Below are 19,577 nucleotides of genomic sequence, written 5' to 3'. Positions count from 1 at the left end.
CTGGGGCTGAGATTCAGGTCTGGTTGAAGAGGGGACAGATGTCACTGGCAGATACTGAAGTTGCCGGATACCAAGCTTCTGGAACTTATTCTCCCTCTGGCATTCTGAACCTTGGAATTTGCTGCAGAAGCCACGTGAAGGGGTTGAGAAAGCTGCTCAGGGAGATTCCTTGGTGGTGGCATTCTGCTGCAGAGTTACTCAACAGAGTGCTGCGGTGAGCTTCTGCATGCTTGTGAAACTACTCCTGGCAGGAGTCTGGCTAGAGTAGTACGTTGGAACCATGAAGAGAAAAGCTCTTCCTCCTACAATGTACCTCCAGTTGCCTCTACTGACAAGGCTTAACATCATGCCAGCTGGTAACAGAGCAATGTTGAAAGAGCTCAGCTCCATTTTGGGAGAGAAAGCAATAAGAAGTGGATTTGGAAATGGGAGGTAATAAATTGATACCTGAATCAAGAATCTTACGTTAAACCGCATACCAGTTTAGCATATATTCTGTTTTATTGGGTTGAGTGAAAGTATCAGGTATTCATCTCAAAACAGCTAAATAAAATTTAAAATATGCATTCATATAATACATTTAGAGAATTGTGTTTTAAATTATTACAAAAAGCAATTTATAACTAAAAAACATACTTCTACTTAATACAGAAGTATTTTAAATGAAAAGTAAAAATTTCCCTCTTATTCCTCACTCCTTTACCATCTGTCTTCTGAAGAAAAATCTGTTAGCAGTTGATATAGTTTCTTCTGTATACATATATGTGTGTATATATTTTTCTTAGTAATAGAGGTTCATGTATTGATCCTGCATATGATCTGCTTTTAGGCTTTTATTGTTAGAAGGAAATGTAGCTGTGTAATGCCCAAGGGCATTGTACTAAGGGTAGTTTCCTAGTCCTGGCTAAGTTGCAAGTACTTGTGTAAGTTAGGAGTAAGTCACATAACTATTCTATTTGATTTTCTAAATTTGTAAAATGAAGGGACTTTTACTTGAATTTTAAAAATCGGTGATGGATATAGTTCAATAATACTATTAGGGGAAGGAGAGGTAGTTTGGTAATTCTTAAGTATCAGCTAACTTTTAGTATGGCCTATATATTCTTATTTTTTAATATGTTTTGCAATTTAAATGTTTTTTATTGAATTAAGTAGTTCTACTTGTTTATGTGTCTGTGGTTAGCTGTGTATACTATTTCAATTTCTATGACATTAGAGTAATAAAACTTTCTTTTTTTCTTTAGAAGAATCCTGCAAAAATGTCTCTCTATCCATCTCTCGAAGACTTGAAGGTAGACAAAGTAATTCAGGTATGATAGTTTAAATACTTTTTTCAAAACAAACACAGTAACATGCATTCTACTTATAGGTGAAATAAAGCAAGATAGCTAAATAGCAGATATATTTGTTCATTTTTACACTTCATAAACCTTTTTTTAGTTTTATTAATTGCAGACTGAAAAGTTTACAGAAAAATTAGCAGTTTTTTTTTCATTTCACTGTGAATTAATAGGCATGAGATTTTTTTAATTCGACTTACACTTTTTACATGTAGCTTAATTTTCTGGTTAAAATTTAAATTATATGTAACATATTTGAGTTGACAAAATATACTCCAATTTTTTAGATATTCATAGTTTTGTATAAAATTGGTATATTTTTCTTTTGGATCTTTAGGTATGACCACTCTTTAATTCTATGTCTCTTAACTGAAGTTAAAATTACAGAAATAGTGGCGTACATGCTGCTTTTAGAAGAGCAGTCATGTAAAAGCACAGGGAAGGTGTAGTGATTTCTTTCCTTTGAGAGATAAGCAGCAGACATTTCACTTGTTCATTCTCTAAATGACTGTGTAGAGATTGCAGTATTTCTAATTGCATTGAGTTGAAAATTTTTATACTCCTTTGTATAAGTATTAGCTTTGAAGACAAATGCTTCTGCTTAAGAACGAAGTGAGGAATTGGGACCAATTCTGGCTAATTGGGAAATTTTTGGTAATTATTTTAATTGGGGGTAATTTGTAGTATATGATGAATTTGTTTACGGTTAGCTTTCAACTTGATCTCTTATCAATTTAGAATTTCTTCAGCCGTTGTTTATTGTTTTAATTTGACAAGATAAACGAAAACTCCTTACCTTGAAGATCATTTTATTGGGTCCCTGTCTTCAATTTACTAGAAAGTGAGATATTCAATTTACTTACTGATAATTGAATTATGAACAATTATTTTCTATCATAGATCCAGTATGGATATTAAAATGAGGTTTGTAAAATCTCTGAAATCTACAGTTCAGCTGCCAAGGCTTTGATGCCTCAAAGTTTCAAGTGGCCTATTCAGTCATCTTTTACATGTTCCTATCACTTCTTTAGTATATTGTCAGTATTTTCTTCATGTGGTTTTTATTTCCACATAGTTCATCTAAACAAGCACTCTTTCTTTTTAAAAGGCCTTTATCTGAAATATTTAGCTTTCCAGAATAACTGCTTAGCCATTAATATGACATCAATACATTAACTGATAAGGATTTTTAGATGGACCTGTAAGAATGACTAATCTGTTCTTTGTTTTCATCCTTTTTTTGTTAGCTTTTTATGGAATTGAATGTAAATTCACCATAGTCAGATATGAGCTGAGGCTTTTGATTTTGAAAACAGCAGCAGCAGAAGAGTTGATATTGACAAATATTGGAATGAAAAATAAAGAGGGCTACAATCTGTGTCATGCTGCCCTCTTTAAGCAGAAGTGAATTACATAGATATTTACATTAAAGAACGTTTTATGTTCAGAGCAGAAAGCAGCTGGGAGATAGAACAGTGAATAAGGAGTGGGAAATATGGTTCTTTTATTACCCCTGAATTTACAAATATTCCTAATTTAGCCATTAAACTCTTTGGCTGTTTTTTTTTTGCATCATTTTCTAAGGTGGATGATACTCATGTTTGTTTTTATTCTTAAGATTCTCCTGAAACGGTATTATGAAGGAAGGTAGTATTCATTTTCTCATCTGCTGGCCTTTAACACCACAGCAAAGCTAAATTACAGCAATGAACCAACCATTCATATTTTGTAAACTATTCTGCAGTAGCCACTAGGCTGTGGCTTTTAGCATCATACAGTCCCTAGACCTTTTTCTCTCCATTCCAAATCCTGACAAGAGCCTGTGGTTTCCTCTACTTATGCAAAGTAAGCTTTTAATAAATAATGATATACAGAACCAGAGCTTATCAGTTTCCTAATATGGTGGGCAGAATTTGGCAGCAGTGACGCTACAAGCATGTTTTTTCCACATCCTTTCTGTTAATGGCAGAAACAATAGGCCCTGGCATGCTCCTTGGGGCACCCCTAACCCCTTTTTTTAGTAGTGTCAGATTTCAAAGTAAGTTTGAAATAAGTAGCTACATTTAATGGTTTATAGTACTTAAAATTGAGTTATATCCTTTTGTTTCATTTTTACTGCAAATAACATAATTAAATTTATATAACTTTGCAGGGAGCTTTCTATATGTATTCTTCAATATTCCTTGGATTAAAAACAATAGCAATGAAAGAACAGAAAATCATAACTACATACAAAGGAGAAGTATTTTAAATTAATAAGCTGTGTTTTAGAGCAATTTTAGATTCACAACAAAATTGATCAGAAAGTACAGTATACCTTCTGTCCTCACACATGCACAACCTCCCCCAGTATCAGCATCTGCACCAGAGCAGTACATCTGGCTCATTAATATCACCTGAAGTCTACATATTTACATTACATCACATTAGGGTTCACTGTTGGTGTTATATGTTCTGTGGATTTTGACAAATGTATAGTGACGTGTATATAGTCATGTGTTGCTTAAAGACGGATATGTTCTGAGAAATGCCTCATTAGACAGTTTTGTTGTGCAAACATTATAGAGTGTACTTCCACAAATGTAGATGGCATAGCCTACTACACATCTAGGCAGTATGGTATAGTCTGTTGTTCCTATGCTACAAACCTGTATGATCCCACCTGTATGATACAGTAATACTGCATGTTACTGTACTAAATACTGTAGGCAATTGTTACACAATAGTATTTGTGTATCTAAACACAAAAAAGGTATGGTAAAAATACAATGTAAAAGATTTAAAATGGTACATCTGTATAAGGCACTTACCATGAATGGAGCTTCCAGGACTAGAAGTTGCGCTGGGTAAGTCAGTGAGTGAGTGGTGAGTGAATGTGAGGCCTAGGACATTATTGTATACTGCTGTAGACTTTATCAATACTCTATACTTGGGCTGCACTAAATTTATTTAAAAATTTTTCTTTCTCGAATTATAAATTAACCTTAGCTTCCTGTAACTTTAATTTTTTAACTTTCTGACTCTTGTAATAACATAGTTTAAAACACAAACATTGTACAGCTGTATAAAATATTTTCTTTCTTTATATCCTGATTCTGTAAGCTTTTTTCCTATTTTTTAAATTTTTAGTTTTTAAAAATCGCTTGTAAGTTTGTTAAAAACTGAGACACACACTCACATTAGCCTAGGCCTGCACAGGGTCAGGATCATCAATATCACTGTCTTCCACCTCCACATCATCCCACTGAAAGGTCTTCAGAGGCAGTAACATGCATGGAGTTGTCATCTCCAATGGTAATAGTGCCTTCTGGAATACCTCCTGAAGGACCTGCCTGAGACTGTTTTACAGTTAACTTTTTTTGTAAGTAGAAGGATATACTCTAAAGGGTATAACACAGGAAATACATAAATGAGTAACATAGTCATTTATTATCATTATCAAGTATTATGTACCATGCATAATTGTAGATGCTATACTTTTTTATATATGACTGGCAGTGCAGTAAGCTTATTTACACCACCATCACCACAAAGTAATGAGTTGTTCTGTGTGACGGCAGCTATGATGTCACTAGACAGTAGGAATTTTTTAGCTCTTTTATAATCTCATGGGACCACTATTGTATATGTGGTTCATCATTGACCAGAACAGGCAGCACATGACTGTATACCATTGTAGCATTAGACAGAATAGGTTCACTGCTCGAAAAATTCTTTAATGTCTGTTCTTCCTTCCCTTCTAGAAACTCCTGGCAACCAATAATTTCGCTTTTGCTTTTGTGTTTTCTTTAGCGTCAGGATGTCGCTCTGTTGCCCAGGCTGGAGTACAGTGGCACAGTCATGGTTCACTGCAGCATCCATCCTCCTGCCACAGCCTTCTAAGTAGCTGGGACTGCAGGCATGCACCACCACACCTAGCTAGTTTAAAAAGAAAATTTTTTTTTCCCCCAAAACGGAGTCTGGCTCTGTCACCAGGCTGGAGTGCAGTGGTGCGATCTTGGCTCACTGCAACCTCCTCCTCCTGGGTTCAAGCAATTCTCCCTGCTTCAGCCTCCCGGGTAGCTGGAATTAACAGGCATCCAACACCATGCCCGGCTAATTTTTGTATGTTTACTAGAGACAGGGTTTTGCCATGTTGGCCATGACAAACATGACAACATGCCATGTTGGTCGGTTGAACTCCTGACTTCAGGTGATCTGCCCACCTCAGCCTACCAAAGTGCTGGGATTACAGGCATGAGCCACTGTGCCTGGCCAAAACAATTTTTTGCATAGGCAGGGTTTTCCTATGTTGCCCAGGCTGGTCTTGAACTCCAGGCCTCAAGCAACTCTCCAGCTTCAGCTTCCCAAAGTGCTGGGATTAAAGGCCTGAGCCACTGTGCCTGGCCTAATATTTTATTATCTCCACAATTTTGCATTTTTCAAAATGTCATATAGTTGGAATCATAAAGTATGTAGCCTTTTGAGATTGGCTTCTTTCACTTAGTAATATCCACTTAAGTTTCCTCCATGTCTTTTCATGTCTTTATAGTTCTTTTTTTTTTCCCAGTGCTGCACAGTATTTTTTTTGTTAGACATGATTCAAGAAGTAATATAACAAGCCACTAGCTCCTTTTAGCTAATCGGTGGTGAAAGAACTTTCAAAGTTCAACACATGTTCAATTTGTGGATTGTTATTTATAATTATAAAGATTTTCATGCTGTATTTTGTTTAAATCTAGAATGTTTAACAAATTATGAAATAATAAATATTAAAGGATGACTCAACAAGTATATCAGAACATATAATTTTAGTACCATTCAAAGCTTTCATAGGCTTTACTTATTTAAACTAAGCTTTCATATCTCCAAGCATCTTTGGGAATACTCTTGACATTGATTTTAGGGCTAGGTTGAGATACTACTATGAACTTCATTTTTTAAATGATACATTTCCAATAAAGTAAAAAGTTGGTAGAGATTGGTCATACAACTTATTACCAAACTTGTCTCTAATGACATATAGCTATTTCAGAAAGTCAGATCTAATTGTAAAGGATAAAGTATTTCCATCAGTGAGATACTTCATATGATGTAGGCCATCAAGACAGCCCTGAGAAGAGGATACTTGAGCATGAGTAGCATTGATAAATGCTAGAGTGTCAGAGTGTGTCAGAGTGATTTTGGCAAGTTTGTTTAACAGTTACAAATTACATTACCTTGTCATCATCGATTTATGTCAGTGATAAACTGTGCTATTTTCATAATTTCTGATATTTTAAAAGTATTTAGCATAAACCCCTTCCTCTACTTGCTGCAATGAAGATAAAGATGATTTCAGTGGGACATGCTTATTATTAATTTTTTAGGTGTTTTTCTGATATGTGACTTTTATATGAATATGGGTAAGGTTTTTTCTTATGCAAATAAAGTATTTTTACTTGGACTAATTAGTAAAAGAATAATGAAAATGTAAAATTTATTCATTTTAGAATACACTTTGCAAATATTAATTTATTGTGGCAGCACTATGAAGTACTGGTTATAAGACATGAAGAATGGTACTTCTACAATTTTTTTGTGATAGCCTTAAAAGTATTTAGAATATCAAATATAGTTTTGATTTGCAGATTTCCTTTGGAAAATGTATTGCTGACGTGTTTGAAATTAAACTTTCTTACATAAATCTTCATTGTTTTAGTTTCTTTTTGGAAGTACTGGATTTAGCTTATAAATTATATAAGAATATAAAGTAAGTATAGCATATTGTTAGAATTTTCTTCTTTTCTTTTTCAGGCTCAAACTGCTTTTTCTGCAAACCCTGCCAATCCAGCAATTTTGTCAGAAGCTTCTGCTCCTATCCCTCACGATGGAAGTAGGTTTATACTTTGAGTTCATTCTCTGTGAACAGAAATATTGTTATCTTCTTTTGCTCATATAAGGAATCCAAGATTTTTTTTTTGGACAGGCTGCATAAAATTGGTAGTTAAGCTCAAATAGTTATGAATAAGAAAAAAAAGTTTACTTCAAAAAATAACCCTTTTTCTAATTAAGATAGTGAACTGTGGATATGGGGATGTATTTCATGGCTTAATGAAAATTAATTTTAGACTGACTTGTAAATCCCTAACGTGGCTGATTCATTTATGAATGAATTATATATATGAATTCACATATGAGAACTATATGAATTCACATTTAAGAACTATCATGCTGCTGCTGTTGAACTTTCTGAATTGTCTTCTGTCTTTCCTATGGGAGCTTCTGAAATTTCCAACCACCTCCTCTTTGGGAAGCCTCCTAAATCTTAAGGCCTTTATTCATTCTCTGTATCCTGTCTTTGGTCCCTTTTTCTTCAAGGTTCAGAGGGATTCAGGACAGAGCTCCTAAATACTATGACTTAAGATACAAAATAAGTGTTAAATTTTTGTGGCCTGTCATTTTGTCTTACAACAGTTTATAACATTGTGCCTCATAGAAAATTCATTTTAAGTCACAGATAATTTAAGTCTCATGTAAAAAAGAGCTTTTGGAAATAGTATATAACTACTAATAAGTGAAATAATGTTAATATTTAAAAATACCATTTCCAGGATTTCATTGGAATGTGGTTAAAATTATTAAAATGATAAGACACTAAATAAATTTACAAGCTTCCAAAAAAAATTGTTCATAAGAATCATTCCATATCCCTGTTTACAGAATGAGTTATAAAGTAGCTGACTTGACAAATAGATATTTTGGTCAGTTGTTCTGAATTGGAGAATCAGTGGCATTCTTACTAAATTCCTAATCAAGTAAGTTTATTTTAAGAAACAGGAAAGGCAAGATAGTTTATTTGGAAAAGTTATTTCTACTTTTGAGTGTTTAGGAATCTCTGGTTGTTTCAGTTCAGATGTCTTCATATTTTATGAATTTTAAACATTTTCTGTATTTTCCATTTCTCATTATTACAGAGATGGGGAGATGCCTTTCCAAATTGCTACTTTAAATTCATTCTAGATTTTATAACTTAAGTGTAATTTTGTTAATATGCAGAAGCCCATAATAAGAGAAGTTTTCATTTTGTGTATTCTGTAAGTGCTTTTTAATTTATTCATTTCCTTTTTAGATCTCTATCCCAGACTGTATCCGGAGCTCTCTCAATACATGGGGCTGAGTTTAAATGAAGAAGAAATACGTGCAAATGTGGCCGTGGTTTCTGGTGCATCACTTCAGGGGGTATGTATAGTGTAATTAATTTTGAATTATATAAAATCATACTTTACATGTTAGTATAAGCTTTCCTCTTTGTGGCTAACTCACAGATATACTACTAGCATTGAACCTCACTTCTCAGAAATTTTAGACTTCCTTTTGGATATCATTTCTTACATAGTCTACTTCATTTTGTGCTACACTGTTTTGAGTTTATTAGGACTTAGATTCAGATACCTTTTACTAGTTCGTTCTCCTTTGTCTTCTGCATTTAGTCAGTTACTAAGTCCTATTGATTCTGTTTCTGTTTCTTGTATTCATTTTATCTGTTTTTTATCCATTCTAGTCCTACTATAACCATATTCAGGGTTTCTATACTGCTAGCCTTCATTATTATAGTACTCTCTTAAATTTCCTCTAGTAACTTATTTCAGACAGTACTAAGCCGCTGCTAAGTTAATCATTCTGAAATACACATATAGGTCTATCATATCTTTGTTGCTCATAATCTTTTTTTTTTTTTTGAGGCAGAGTCTCACTCTGTCACCCAGGCTGGAGTGCAATGGCGTGATCTCGGCCCACTGCAACCTCCGCCTCTTGGGTTCAAGCAATTCTCCTGCCTCAGCCTCCCAAGTAGCTGAGACTACAAGCGCGCGCTACCATGCCTGGCTAATTTTTTGTATTTTTAGTGGAGACCGGGTTTCACCATGTTGGCCACGCTGGTCTCGAACACCTGACCTCAGGTGATCCACCTGCCTCGACCTCCCAGAATGCTGGGATTACAGGCATGAGCCACTGCGCCTGGCCTTTGCTCTTAATCTTTTAACATTCTTTTTGAAATTCAAAGCTCCATGTAATTAGACTCCAGAGTCTAGCTTAATTATAATGGGTCTGATAACCTTTTATTAAGGTTATTGCTATGACCATAGCACTTTGTACCACTTATTATAATTGTAGTTAAATCTGTGTCTGTCTTGTTGCCATATCCCAATGCATATACAGTACCTGGCATTTATGTATTTACCAAATATTTATTGAAAACTTGCTTGTGTTAGTGGTGATGCAGTTGGGAAAACAAATAATAGTAGGTATTTTAAGAGGTTGAAAAATTGAAAAAAACATAAATGGACATAGATGTAATTGCAGATAGCTAGCTGCTTCTCCTAGGACTGGGATAACACAGGAGAGAGATTGGAGTTAGCAGAACCTAGAAGCTTGAGGAAGAGCCCCACAGAGCTGGGACTCAGACCTTGGATGAGGGGACACTACTAGTGCCTCTGAGGGGTTGTAATGAGGCTGGTTCTGGGAGTGTCAGTAAAAGTTGCAGACTGGAACCAACTGCTGCTGCCAGTGTAAAGGGCCAGGCTTACACAGTACTGACAGGAGCAGGAGGCACACAGGAAGGAATGAGGTGCTTGTCATTCCAGTCACTGACAAACGAAATTATAATTTGCACAGTTAGGCCCAGCATCACCAAGTAGAGTCTAGACGGGTGGATTTGGAGCTGACAAACAGTAGTTTAATATCTGTTACCACCTACTCCTTTGACTACTCAGTATATTCCATACACTCGTACAAACATTTGAATTTCATGTGACAACAACAACAACTTTATACTTTCTCCTTGAAAGATGAACTTCTTCATAAAATCAAAGCTCAAACTTTATAAAGGGCTCCATAATAAATACATTAGGCTTTCATGGTCACTTATGATCTTTATCACATATTCTTATTGTTATTTGTTTATTTACAATCTTTAAAAATATAAAAATCATTTTTAACTCAGGGGTGTACAAAATGAAGCCATGTACCCTTCAATATAAATGAAGTTGCTCTCACCCTTTCTCTAGAAAGGGATGATACCAGTTAATGTGGCCATCTCTGGGCAGTCATCATGGTATTGATTACTATATGATATTAATTACCCTTCTAAGTATTCACATTCCCAACAGAATATTTTTAATTTAAAGGCAAAAGTGTAAAGTTAACCACTACCAACAATTCATACATAAAGGTAAAAAGAGGTATAGAGGAACAGAAAGATTAATTGCTGTATTTACAGAAAATATACAAATACAAAGAAGAACAGAGTCATAGCTGCTCTGATTCTTATTTTAGTAACTGATCATGAGGCTGTAGTTAAAATTTAGAACTTCCTTTGTTCACTACATGGATGCTTAGATCCCTTTGCCCAAATTCCTAGAAGGGTGATATAAACCTTCATTTTTGTGTCTGCATCTCCAGGGTTCTTCAGTGCGCCGCCTTTTCTTTTTCTTCTGTTCTATTTTAAATTAATTTGTTGCTGGAGATTTCTGTTAACTCTTCATATCTAGTGAATTTTTCATTTCACATATTTTATTCTTCTTCTCTTGATGTTCCATCTGGATCTTCCTCTCCCCAGCTTTATTGAGGTATAATTAACAAATATAAATTGTATATATTCAACTGTATATATCAATACAACTTGATGTATTGATAAACACACACAAACACACATTGTGAAATGATTACCACAGTCAAGGTTATTAACGTATCTGTCATCTCACATGGTTACATTTCTTTTGGTGTGTGGTGAGAACACTTAAGATGTACTCTTAGCAAATTTCAAGTATACCGTACAGTATTATTAACTATAGTTACTATGCTGTACATTAGATCTCCAGAACTTACTCATATGATAACTGAGAAAGTTTGTACACTTTGACCAACATTTTTCTCATTCTTTGCCCTGCCCAACCCCAGCCCCTGACAACCTTCCTTCTACTCTCTATTTCTGTGAGTTTGACTCTTTTCAGATTCCACATATGAGTGGGACCCAGACAGTACTTGTCTTTCTGTGTCTGGTTTATTTCACTTGGAATAATATTCTCTACATTTATTCATGTTGTCCAAATGGCAGGATTTCCTTTTTTTAATGGCCTAATATTATTCCATTTTCTTTTTGGTTGGGGAAAGGTTCCACTTAAAATAAACCAGTTTTGATTAGGAAAACTTGAAAGAATTAGAAACTTGAAACATGGTATATGACACAGGTCCCTAATGTAAGTATTCTGGGGCATTCTGGTTTGTGCATATGATTTGTTAATCCATAGATGGTTACTAGAGGGGAAGAGACATAATAGTTGACGGTCTTATGTGTGCCAGTGCCCATACAACATGCACTTTTCATTTAATCCTGTCAGTAACAGTGAGGTAAGAAGTTTGCCCCTTTTATGGAAATTCTGAAAGGATAAGTAGATTGTCAAAGATCGTGACATCATGAACCGTCTGGAAAATGTTTCAAAAGTATATGGCCTTTAAGTTCAAAGATAATAAATTTGAGATGAAGACAAGCCAGTATACCGGTGAAACAAATGCCAGTGAATTCAAAGGGCAACAGAGAGTCATTGAATCTATTAGAGATGATATGTGTGGGAATAAGTTAGTGAAGAATTAGTAGTAGAGCCAGTACCATTTTTATAGACATCAAACTTTATCTGAAGGAAATTATTTGTGGATTCCTTTTTGGAAAGCCAAAACTGAGTAAGTTCCAGTTAATTATCATTGTTTTTTTCAAGGAGAGTGTTTCTAAATATTGACACATTGTATATGGTTTTGTCAGCAGTTGGTAGCAAGACCTTCCAGTATAAACTATATGGTGGCTCCTGTAACTGGTAATGATGTTGGAATTCGTAGAGCAGAAATTAAGCAAGGGATTCGTGAAGTCATTTTGTGTAAGGATCAAGATGGAAAAATTGGACTCAGGCTTAAATCAATAGATAATGTAAGTATTTTAAATACTTATTTGAATTTGTCTAAATATCTTACATAATAAGTGATTAATGTTAAAATAATTTGAAATGGAAATGCTTTAATTATAATAGTGCATCTGTAGTTGAGAATATTTTAAATCTACTAACTTAAATGTTTTCAATTGGGGATGTTCTATTTTGCAGAGGCATAGTTGGGACTTCTGACCACATTACTTTGAAAGATGTTTCTTTTCTGAATATTCTAACTGGAATACATTTCACTGGCCTACATATATTATAGTTTGTATAATAGAATTGTGGCAATTAAATAGAGCAGATGTGAAGGTTAAGAAAAAACTTTCCAATGAGAGTCAATGTCAGTGTGCCTTTTTTTTTTTTTTGAGACGGAGTCTCGTTCTGTCGCCAGGCTGCAGTGCAGTGGTGTGATCTTGACTCACTGCAACCTCTGCCTCCCGGATGTGTGTGCATTTTTAAACCAAATGATCAGTATTTAACTGGTGAGATGGTTTTTGCAGATTTGTTATTAACATCCTTCACATTTGAATTTAATATGTCATTTTCTGAGTAAAAAAACATGGAATATTCTTTCTAATTAGGGCAGCCATTACTTTATAATTACCTCTCACCTTAACATACTGAAGATATGAAACAGGGTTACTCTCTGAGGAACCATTTATAATTGTGAAGGACATGTTGAGTCTTTACCCCAATTTATAGTTTTAGCCATTACCTTATTGGATTTGGTTTCAGTCATACATCTCTAGCTTAGTGCATCCAGCCTTTCCACATAGAAAATTATAAGTGTGGTGCACTGCTGTAAATGGAGGAGGCTGATCTTGGCAGGAGGCCCCCGCCCTGCCTGCCCACCCAGGGGGCTGAGGCCATTGATGATGGCCTTGTTCACTTGTATGTCACTCAAAATACATCTGTGTGCTTGGTTGGGATGCTCTGACTTTGCTGCCCTTTCTCCAGAATCTTCAGGGAATAGAGTATACTGCTGCTCCTTCCGCCAGGATTGCTCTTGTGTTCTTTCCTCTGTCCTAAAGAGAAAAGATACTTTTCATAGGCCCCTTGGCCCCACTGTAGGTAATAGTTGCAGTGGATTTGTTCACTTGGCCAAAGGGCATTTTTTCATTTATGGGGTGCTACCTAGTTCTTGCTTATCATTCTACAATGTAACAGATGTGTGATAGAAATATGTGACCTAGCTTAGGATTGTAGAAGTAGATGCACTTATATTTTACCAGGCTTATTCTTCTTTTATACTTACCTATTTATATTTTGTTCAACTGATTGAGATTTTACATAAGTAAAAATATCCATGTGAGTGTAGTTATTGGTTAACAGTATTTGAGTTTTCTGTATTTATTTCATTGTGTGTTCTTTATAAGCCTGTGCATGTGGATTTAATATGCCCATCTTTTTAGTCTAACAAATAAACTTTAATCTTACTTGATTATACACAATTTAGCAAATGGGTAAAGGAATGCTTCAGCTCAAAAGGTAGAATTATGACCTTAAACTGTCATTTATTAAGCTGTAAAAGAACTCATCAAACTTTCTAACATGTGACTCGCTTTTCCTCTAAATATGATTATGTACTGATAATTTGGTGTTCTATCAGACTCAGACGCTTGCATTTATTAAAGTTGTCCTACTGTATTTTCCTTAGTTTTGTATTCCAAGTTGAAGGGGGGGATTGTGGTTGGTCAGGTGGGTTATGATTTGGTATAGAAATTGCCATTGAAATCTCACTTTTTTGCCTTATTCTTTGGAGTTGCTGTCTTGATAAATTTTTCAGTTTCTTTTGAGGTGATAACTTAATATACTCATATAGTTCTTCCTTTTTTTCTTTTTCTTTCTTTTTTGTCACTGGGGTAGAGTTTTCAACATAAACAGTTGTTTCCTAATTTTCCAGCATTTAAAACCGTATCATAGTAGTGGTAAATGACAAAAATTATTTTCTTATTATCTAGGGTATATTTGTTCAGCTAGTCCAGGCTAATTCTCCAGCCTCATTGGTTGGTCTGAGATTTGGGGACCAAGTACTTCAGATCAATGGTGAAAACTGTGCAGGATGGAGCTCTGATAAAGCACACAAGGTGCTCAAACAGGCTTTTGGAGAGAAGATTACCATGACCATTCGTGACAGGTAAGCTGTTACTAAACAGCTCAAATGAAAATTCAATACTAGTTTTCCATTTTTTTGGGCTTTCAGAGTCTGTGAATGTATTATTTTGTTGCAGAAAATGATCAAATGTTATTGATGAGCCTTATAGTCTTGCAGTTGTGTGGTGCAGATTTTTCTTACATAGTTTGTTTTTAAAGCATTCTGATACGACACCTTATTTCAGAGTTTATAGGACAAATCTCTCTAGAAAATAGAAAACGTATGTTGGAGAAGTAACTGAGTTGCAGGGCATCTCTGGGCTCACTTTCCAACTTACTGCTTAGATACATCCAGCCTAGGGTGTTCACACACAGTGGTCCCTCATTGTGAGGGTCAGAGCCCATGCAGACTTCCAAGTAGTATGGGAGTTCTGAAAACCGTATCAAGACTTTTGGGTAGTTATGAAGCAGTAGTTTTCAAGAACATGGAATATTCTATTTAGCAGCTCATTCATTTAGAACTTAAACATTTAGCACATGAAATAGGGGCCTCCATTTATTTTCTTGTCTACTCCGTACCCAATTAAGGGTAGACGTATATTGCATTGTTACAGTAAGCTTTGAGTTTTTGTTCCTTCTCAGTGAAACTTCTGTTTTATCTTTGTGTTTCCAGTTTCTCATTCAGTTTAGGTATTTCATAAATGTTTCAGATGAATGTCCTTTTTACTTTCTATCTAAGCAGAGTTTCAAAGAGTAAGTTGTACTAACAGGAAGAAATGCCTCTTCTGAATTTAATAATGTAAACACAAGTTTATCGTAAAACCCTTATGATAACATGATAACAGAGTTTATAGAGAATCAAGCAAATGTAACTGCTATAACAACTCTAGAGGGACAGCTGGATGCCTTTTAATAATAGCTGCATGCCTCCCTTTCCAAAGGGGCTTGAGGAACTTAAGTCTTACTGCTGCTCTAGTTTTTCTTTTCAAAGATAGCAATGTATAAAATTTTCAAAATCAAGATGTGAGAAATATTTTAAAGGTTTTAAATAAAAGAAATAGTTCCTAAAAATGATTTGGCTCTAGAAAATACCAAAAGTTAATAAAAAATAAAAATTATCTTTACCACTGTGATTGAGTTAAAAAGCCTATGTCATTCTTAATGCTGTAAAGTCTGATTAATTATAAAAGAAAAACATATTGATAAAACCATATAAAGCAGTTGTCTTTGATACTTAAAGAAGGAAATGTTGATTAGTAAATCAGTCAAACCATAATGAATAAACTTAAAAAAAACTTCTACACAAAGATGTTCTGTGAATGTATAAAATCAGAGCCATAAGTTGCTCTTATTAGAAACAGTGTTTATTATAAAAGTATCCAATATGGCAACATTTATGGTATATGAAATCCATTAAAATGTTTAGCTTAGAATTAAGTTTTTAATTGAACCCATTATGTTTGTAGGCCCTTTGAACGGACGATTACCATGCATAAGGATAGCACTGGACATGTTGGTTTTATCTTTAAAAATGGAAAAATAACATCTATAGTGAAAGATAGCTCTGCAGCCAGAAATGGTCTTCTCACAGAACATAACATCTGTGAAATCAATGGACAGAATGTCATTGGATTGAAGGTAAGGAACAGACTTTGTGCCATGTTCTGCTGCAGTTTTAGAAAATGTCTGTCTTTTGACTATATTTAGGTGGCGCTGTTTTCATATTGACTTAGGTGGGAGATGGGGAACGTGGGGCCTGAACTCTTGGTCTGGCCAGTCACCGGAATTATTTGGGCTGTCATCTAGAACTACAGTTCCTATAACAAGTGGGCTGGAATAAATGATCTCAGAAGTACCTCACACTAGAATTCTGTGGAAATATGGGCAACAAAGATTTAGAATATGAATAGTGGCCCAGCATTTCTCAATCCAGGAATATAAGGAGATGAATAATAGTTTTGGTTCATATTAATACTTTATTTTTATAGTTTTTCTCCTCCACAAATTCCTAAATAAGTCTTGTCTTAAGGTCAAAAAATTTTAAGCATGACCTCCTCATTTCATAGAATTCGATTTAGAATACACAGTTAATAAGAGGAGATGGTAATATTGTATATGGGGAAAATTATCTAATATTCAGAAAGGAAAAGTTTTTTTTGATTAAAATATTCAACTCAGTTTACTTAAGCAATTTGGTTACTAGCTGTAAAATAGTGTACAATTAAACTTGGTAAGAAATACTAGAAAAAATTAGAAATACCAAGACATATATTTTGTATTTCTTTACCAAGACTGGCATAGTTTTGTATTTATTAAATAAAGCCTCTGTGGAATTAATTTTTAATATGTGTTTTTATCAGGACTCTCAAATTGCAGACATACTGTCAACATCTGGGACTGTAGTTACTATTACAATCATGCCTGCTTTTATCTTTGAACATATTATTAAGCGGTAAGTAAACAATTCCTCAATTTAATGCATATGGTCATGTGACTTAATATAAGCACTATACTTTAATTCTCAGCCCTTTAGTTCTTTTACCCAAGGAATGGATACTGGTGTTTTATCTAGAAATTTGAAGTAAATTATTTAAATCAGAGGGTTGGTAAGGGTGAGCTCTTACAACTTCCCAAGTACGGAATAAAATTCACATATACTTTCCTCAGTTTTTATAATGCCTGGTAGAAAAAAGGTATGCAAGGAGAAGTGGGCATGCTTTCAGCTTTCAATTTGCAGTACAATTGACTGCAGTTGCACTGCCTACCACCCCTCTGCTCAGTATAAATATAGTTGTGGTGGTTCGTAATGGAGAATTCTTGCTGGTGGAATGCTAAGAGTAAGTTTCCCTTCTCTCCAGAATCTCAAGAGGCAGATAGACAAGTGTGGGGTGTTGGTGCTATCTGTGCTCAGGAACTGAGGATTAGAAAGCCAAGTGATCAGAACTGAAAAGAGGCAACAAGGTTCCTTCTATAGAGCTTTTCATATCCTAGCATCTACCATAGCTGTTTTTGTCAAGCCAGCTTGGAATCCTTCTTTCAGAAGCTCTATTATGCATGTGAAAATGAGATTTGAAAGATTCTTAAACATAACCATTGTAATGAAATTTTTGTGTTGGCTTCTGGATAGAATGCACCTAGCTACCCTTGGAGGGGGTAAAAAGGAGTTATTGTCATGACTGATTTTTCTAGGGTTCTCTTTTCTTAAATCACTGATGGATCCCTCTACCCCAACTCATCACAGCCTTGTCATTTTCTTTCTGTTTTTCAAAAATCACCATGTTTAATGCACAGGAATTCATTTGTATCCTAACTTCTCTAGCCAAATACAGATAGTCTTTCCCACTGAGTGTCTGTCAACAACTAGATTACCAGAGATGCTTCTGGACTCATTTAAAAGATCTTTCCCTTCTCTCCATTCACATTTGATGCTAACAGGTGCTAAATTGGAATTGGGAATTTTCTTGGATTAATGTAGCATTTTGAAAAACAAAAACCAGAATCTCGGTATATAATAAAAGTACCTCTCTTGTAGGATGGCACCAAGCATTATGAAAAGCCTAATGGACCACACCATTCCTGAGGTTTAAAATTCACGGCACCATGGAAATGTAGCTGAACGTCTCCAGTTTCCTTCCTTGGCAACTTCTGTATTATGCACGTGAAGCCTTCCCGGAGCCAGCGAGCATATGCTGCATGAGGACCTTTCTATCTTACATTATGGCTGGGAATCTTACTCTTTCATCTGATACCTTGTTCAGATTTCAAAATAGTTGTAGCCTTATCCTGGTTTTACAGATGTGAAACTTTCAAGAGATTTACTGACTTTCCTAGAATAGTTTCTCTACTGGAAACCTGATGCTTTTATAAGCCATTGTGATTAGGATGACTGTTACAGGCTTAGCTTTGTGTGAAAACCAGTCACCTTTCTCCTAGGTAATGAGTAGTGCTGTTCATATTACTTTAGTTCTATAGCATACTTGCATCTTTAACATGCTACCATAGTACATTTAGAATGATTGCCTTTGACTTTTTTTTTTTAATTCTGTGTGTGTGTGTGTGTGTGTGTGTGTAAGATGCCAATTAAGAACACTGGTTTCATTCCATGTAAGCATTAAACAGTGTATGTAGGTTTCAAGAGATTGTGATGATTCTTAAATTTTAACTACCTTCACTTAATATGCTTGAACTGTCGCCTTAACTATGTTAAGCATCTAGACTAAAAGCCAAAATATAATTATTGCTGCCTTTCTAAAACCCAAAATGTAGTTCTCTATTAACCTGAAATGTACACTAGCCCAGAACAGTTTAATGGTACTTACTGAGCTATAGCATAGCTGCTTAGTTGTTTTTGAGATTTTTTAGTCAACACATAATGGAAACTTCTTTCTTCTAAAAGTTGCCAGTGCCGCTTTTAAGAAGTGAATCACTATATGTGATGTAAAAGTTATTACACTAAACAGGATAAACTTTTGACTCCCCTTTTGTTCATTTGTGGATTAAGTGGTATAATACTTAATTTTGGCATTTGACTCTTAAGATTATGTAACCTAGCTACTTTGGGATGGTCTTAGAATATTTTTCTGATAACTTGTTCCTTTTCCTGACTCCTCCTTGCAAACAAAATGATAGTTGACACTTTATCCTGATTTTTTTCTTCTTTTTGGTTTATGTCTATTCTAATTAAATATGTATAAATAAAGTTACATTTTAGTCTGTCTATTACTGCATCATTTGCTTTCACCAAACTTATGCATGATCTAGAAGACAGGCAGGTGAAATTCACTTTCAGCTGTGAGAGACATCATCTCCCAGAACAAGCTGACATTCAGGGGCCCTAAGAACAGCTCTCAGTGCTGAGACTGAGTGTCAGGAAAATTGCTTCCAGCTGGGAACCCCAGATTACCAGGGCCAAAAGAGCTGGTTCACACCTGCCATGCAGCAGGAACTCATTGAGGCTACTGATATTGATTGTCCCTAGCAATACCTGAGACCAGGTAATATTTAATAACACTTGAAACTGACTTTGGAAATTCTATTAGTGTGGTCTGACTCAAGTTTTTTCTCCTATGTCATACTACCTGCAAGATACAACAATGTTTTTAAAGAGTATAGAAAAAATAATAAGTCACACACTTACCATGGTTCAGAGGTTGAATATAAAAGGAAATCTGCTACTGCTATACAGCTTACCTTGTTTGAA

At 35.0% G+C, this 19,577-nt stretch overlaps 1 protein-coding gene across 5 annotated transcripts in view; it reads left to right on the top strand.

The window, feature by feature from the left end:
- SDCBP (syndecan binding protein) overlaps positions 1–19,094 on the top strand; it is a 29,962-nt gene extending 10,868 nt beyond the window's left edge. For 2 of the 5 annotated variants that reach the window (XM_004047062.4, XM_055349149.2), the window contains exons 2-9: positions 1,245–1,310; positions 7,116–7,194; positions 8,431–8,540; positions 12,118–12,279; positions 14,245–14,420; positions 15,844–16,015; positions 16,738–16,829; positions 17,910–19,094. In XM_004047062.4, the coding sequence (XP_004047110.1) occupies positions 1,260–1,310; positions 7,116–7,194; positions 8,431–8,540; positions 12,118–12,279; positions 14,245–14,420; positions 15,844–16,015; positions 16,738–16,829; positions 17,910–17,964 (897 nt within the window). In that variant the 5' untranslated portion in view covers positions 1,245–1,259 and the 3' untranslated portion in view covers positions 17,965–19,094. The remainder of the gene's footprint in view (positions 1–1,244; positions 1,311–7,115; positions 7,195–8,430; positions 8,541–12,117; positions 12,280–14,244; positions 14,421–15,843; positions 16,016–16,737; positions 16,830–17,909) is intronic. The other 3 variants (XM_019032229.4, XM_055349150.2, XM_004047063.5) reach the window with 2 other exon arrangements.
- The last annotated feature ends 483 nt before the right edge of the window (positions 19,095–19,577 follow it).

The sequence above is a fragment of the Gorilla gorilla genome, chromosome 7, assembly GCF_029281585.2.
Source record: "Gorilla gorilla gorilla isolate KB3781 chromosome 7, NHGRI_mGorGor1-v2.1_pri, whole genome shotgun sequence".
Taxonomy (NCBI): Eukaryota; Metazoa; Chordata; class Mammalia; order Primates; family Hominidae; genus Gorilla; species Gorilla gorilla.
Note: the sequence above shows the minus strand (reverse complement) of the source record. Positions and strands in the feature narration are given on the sequence as shown.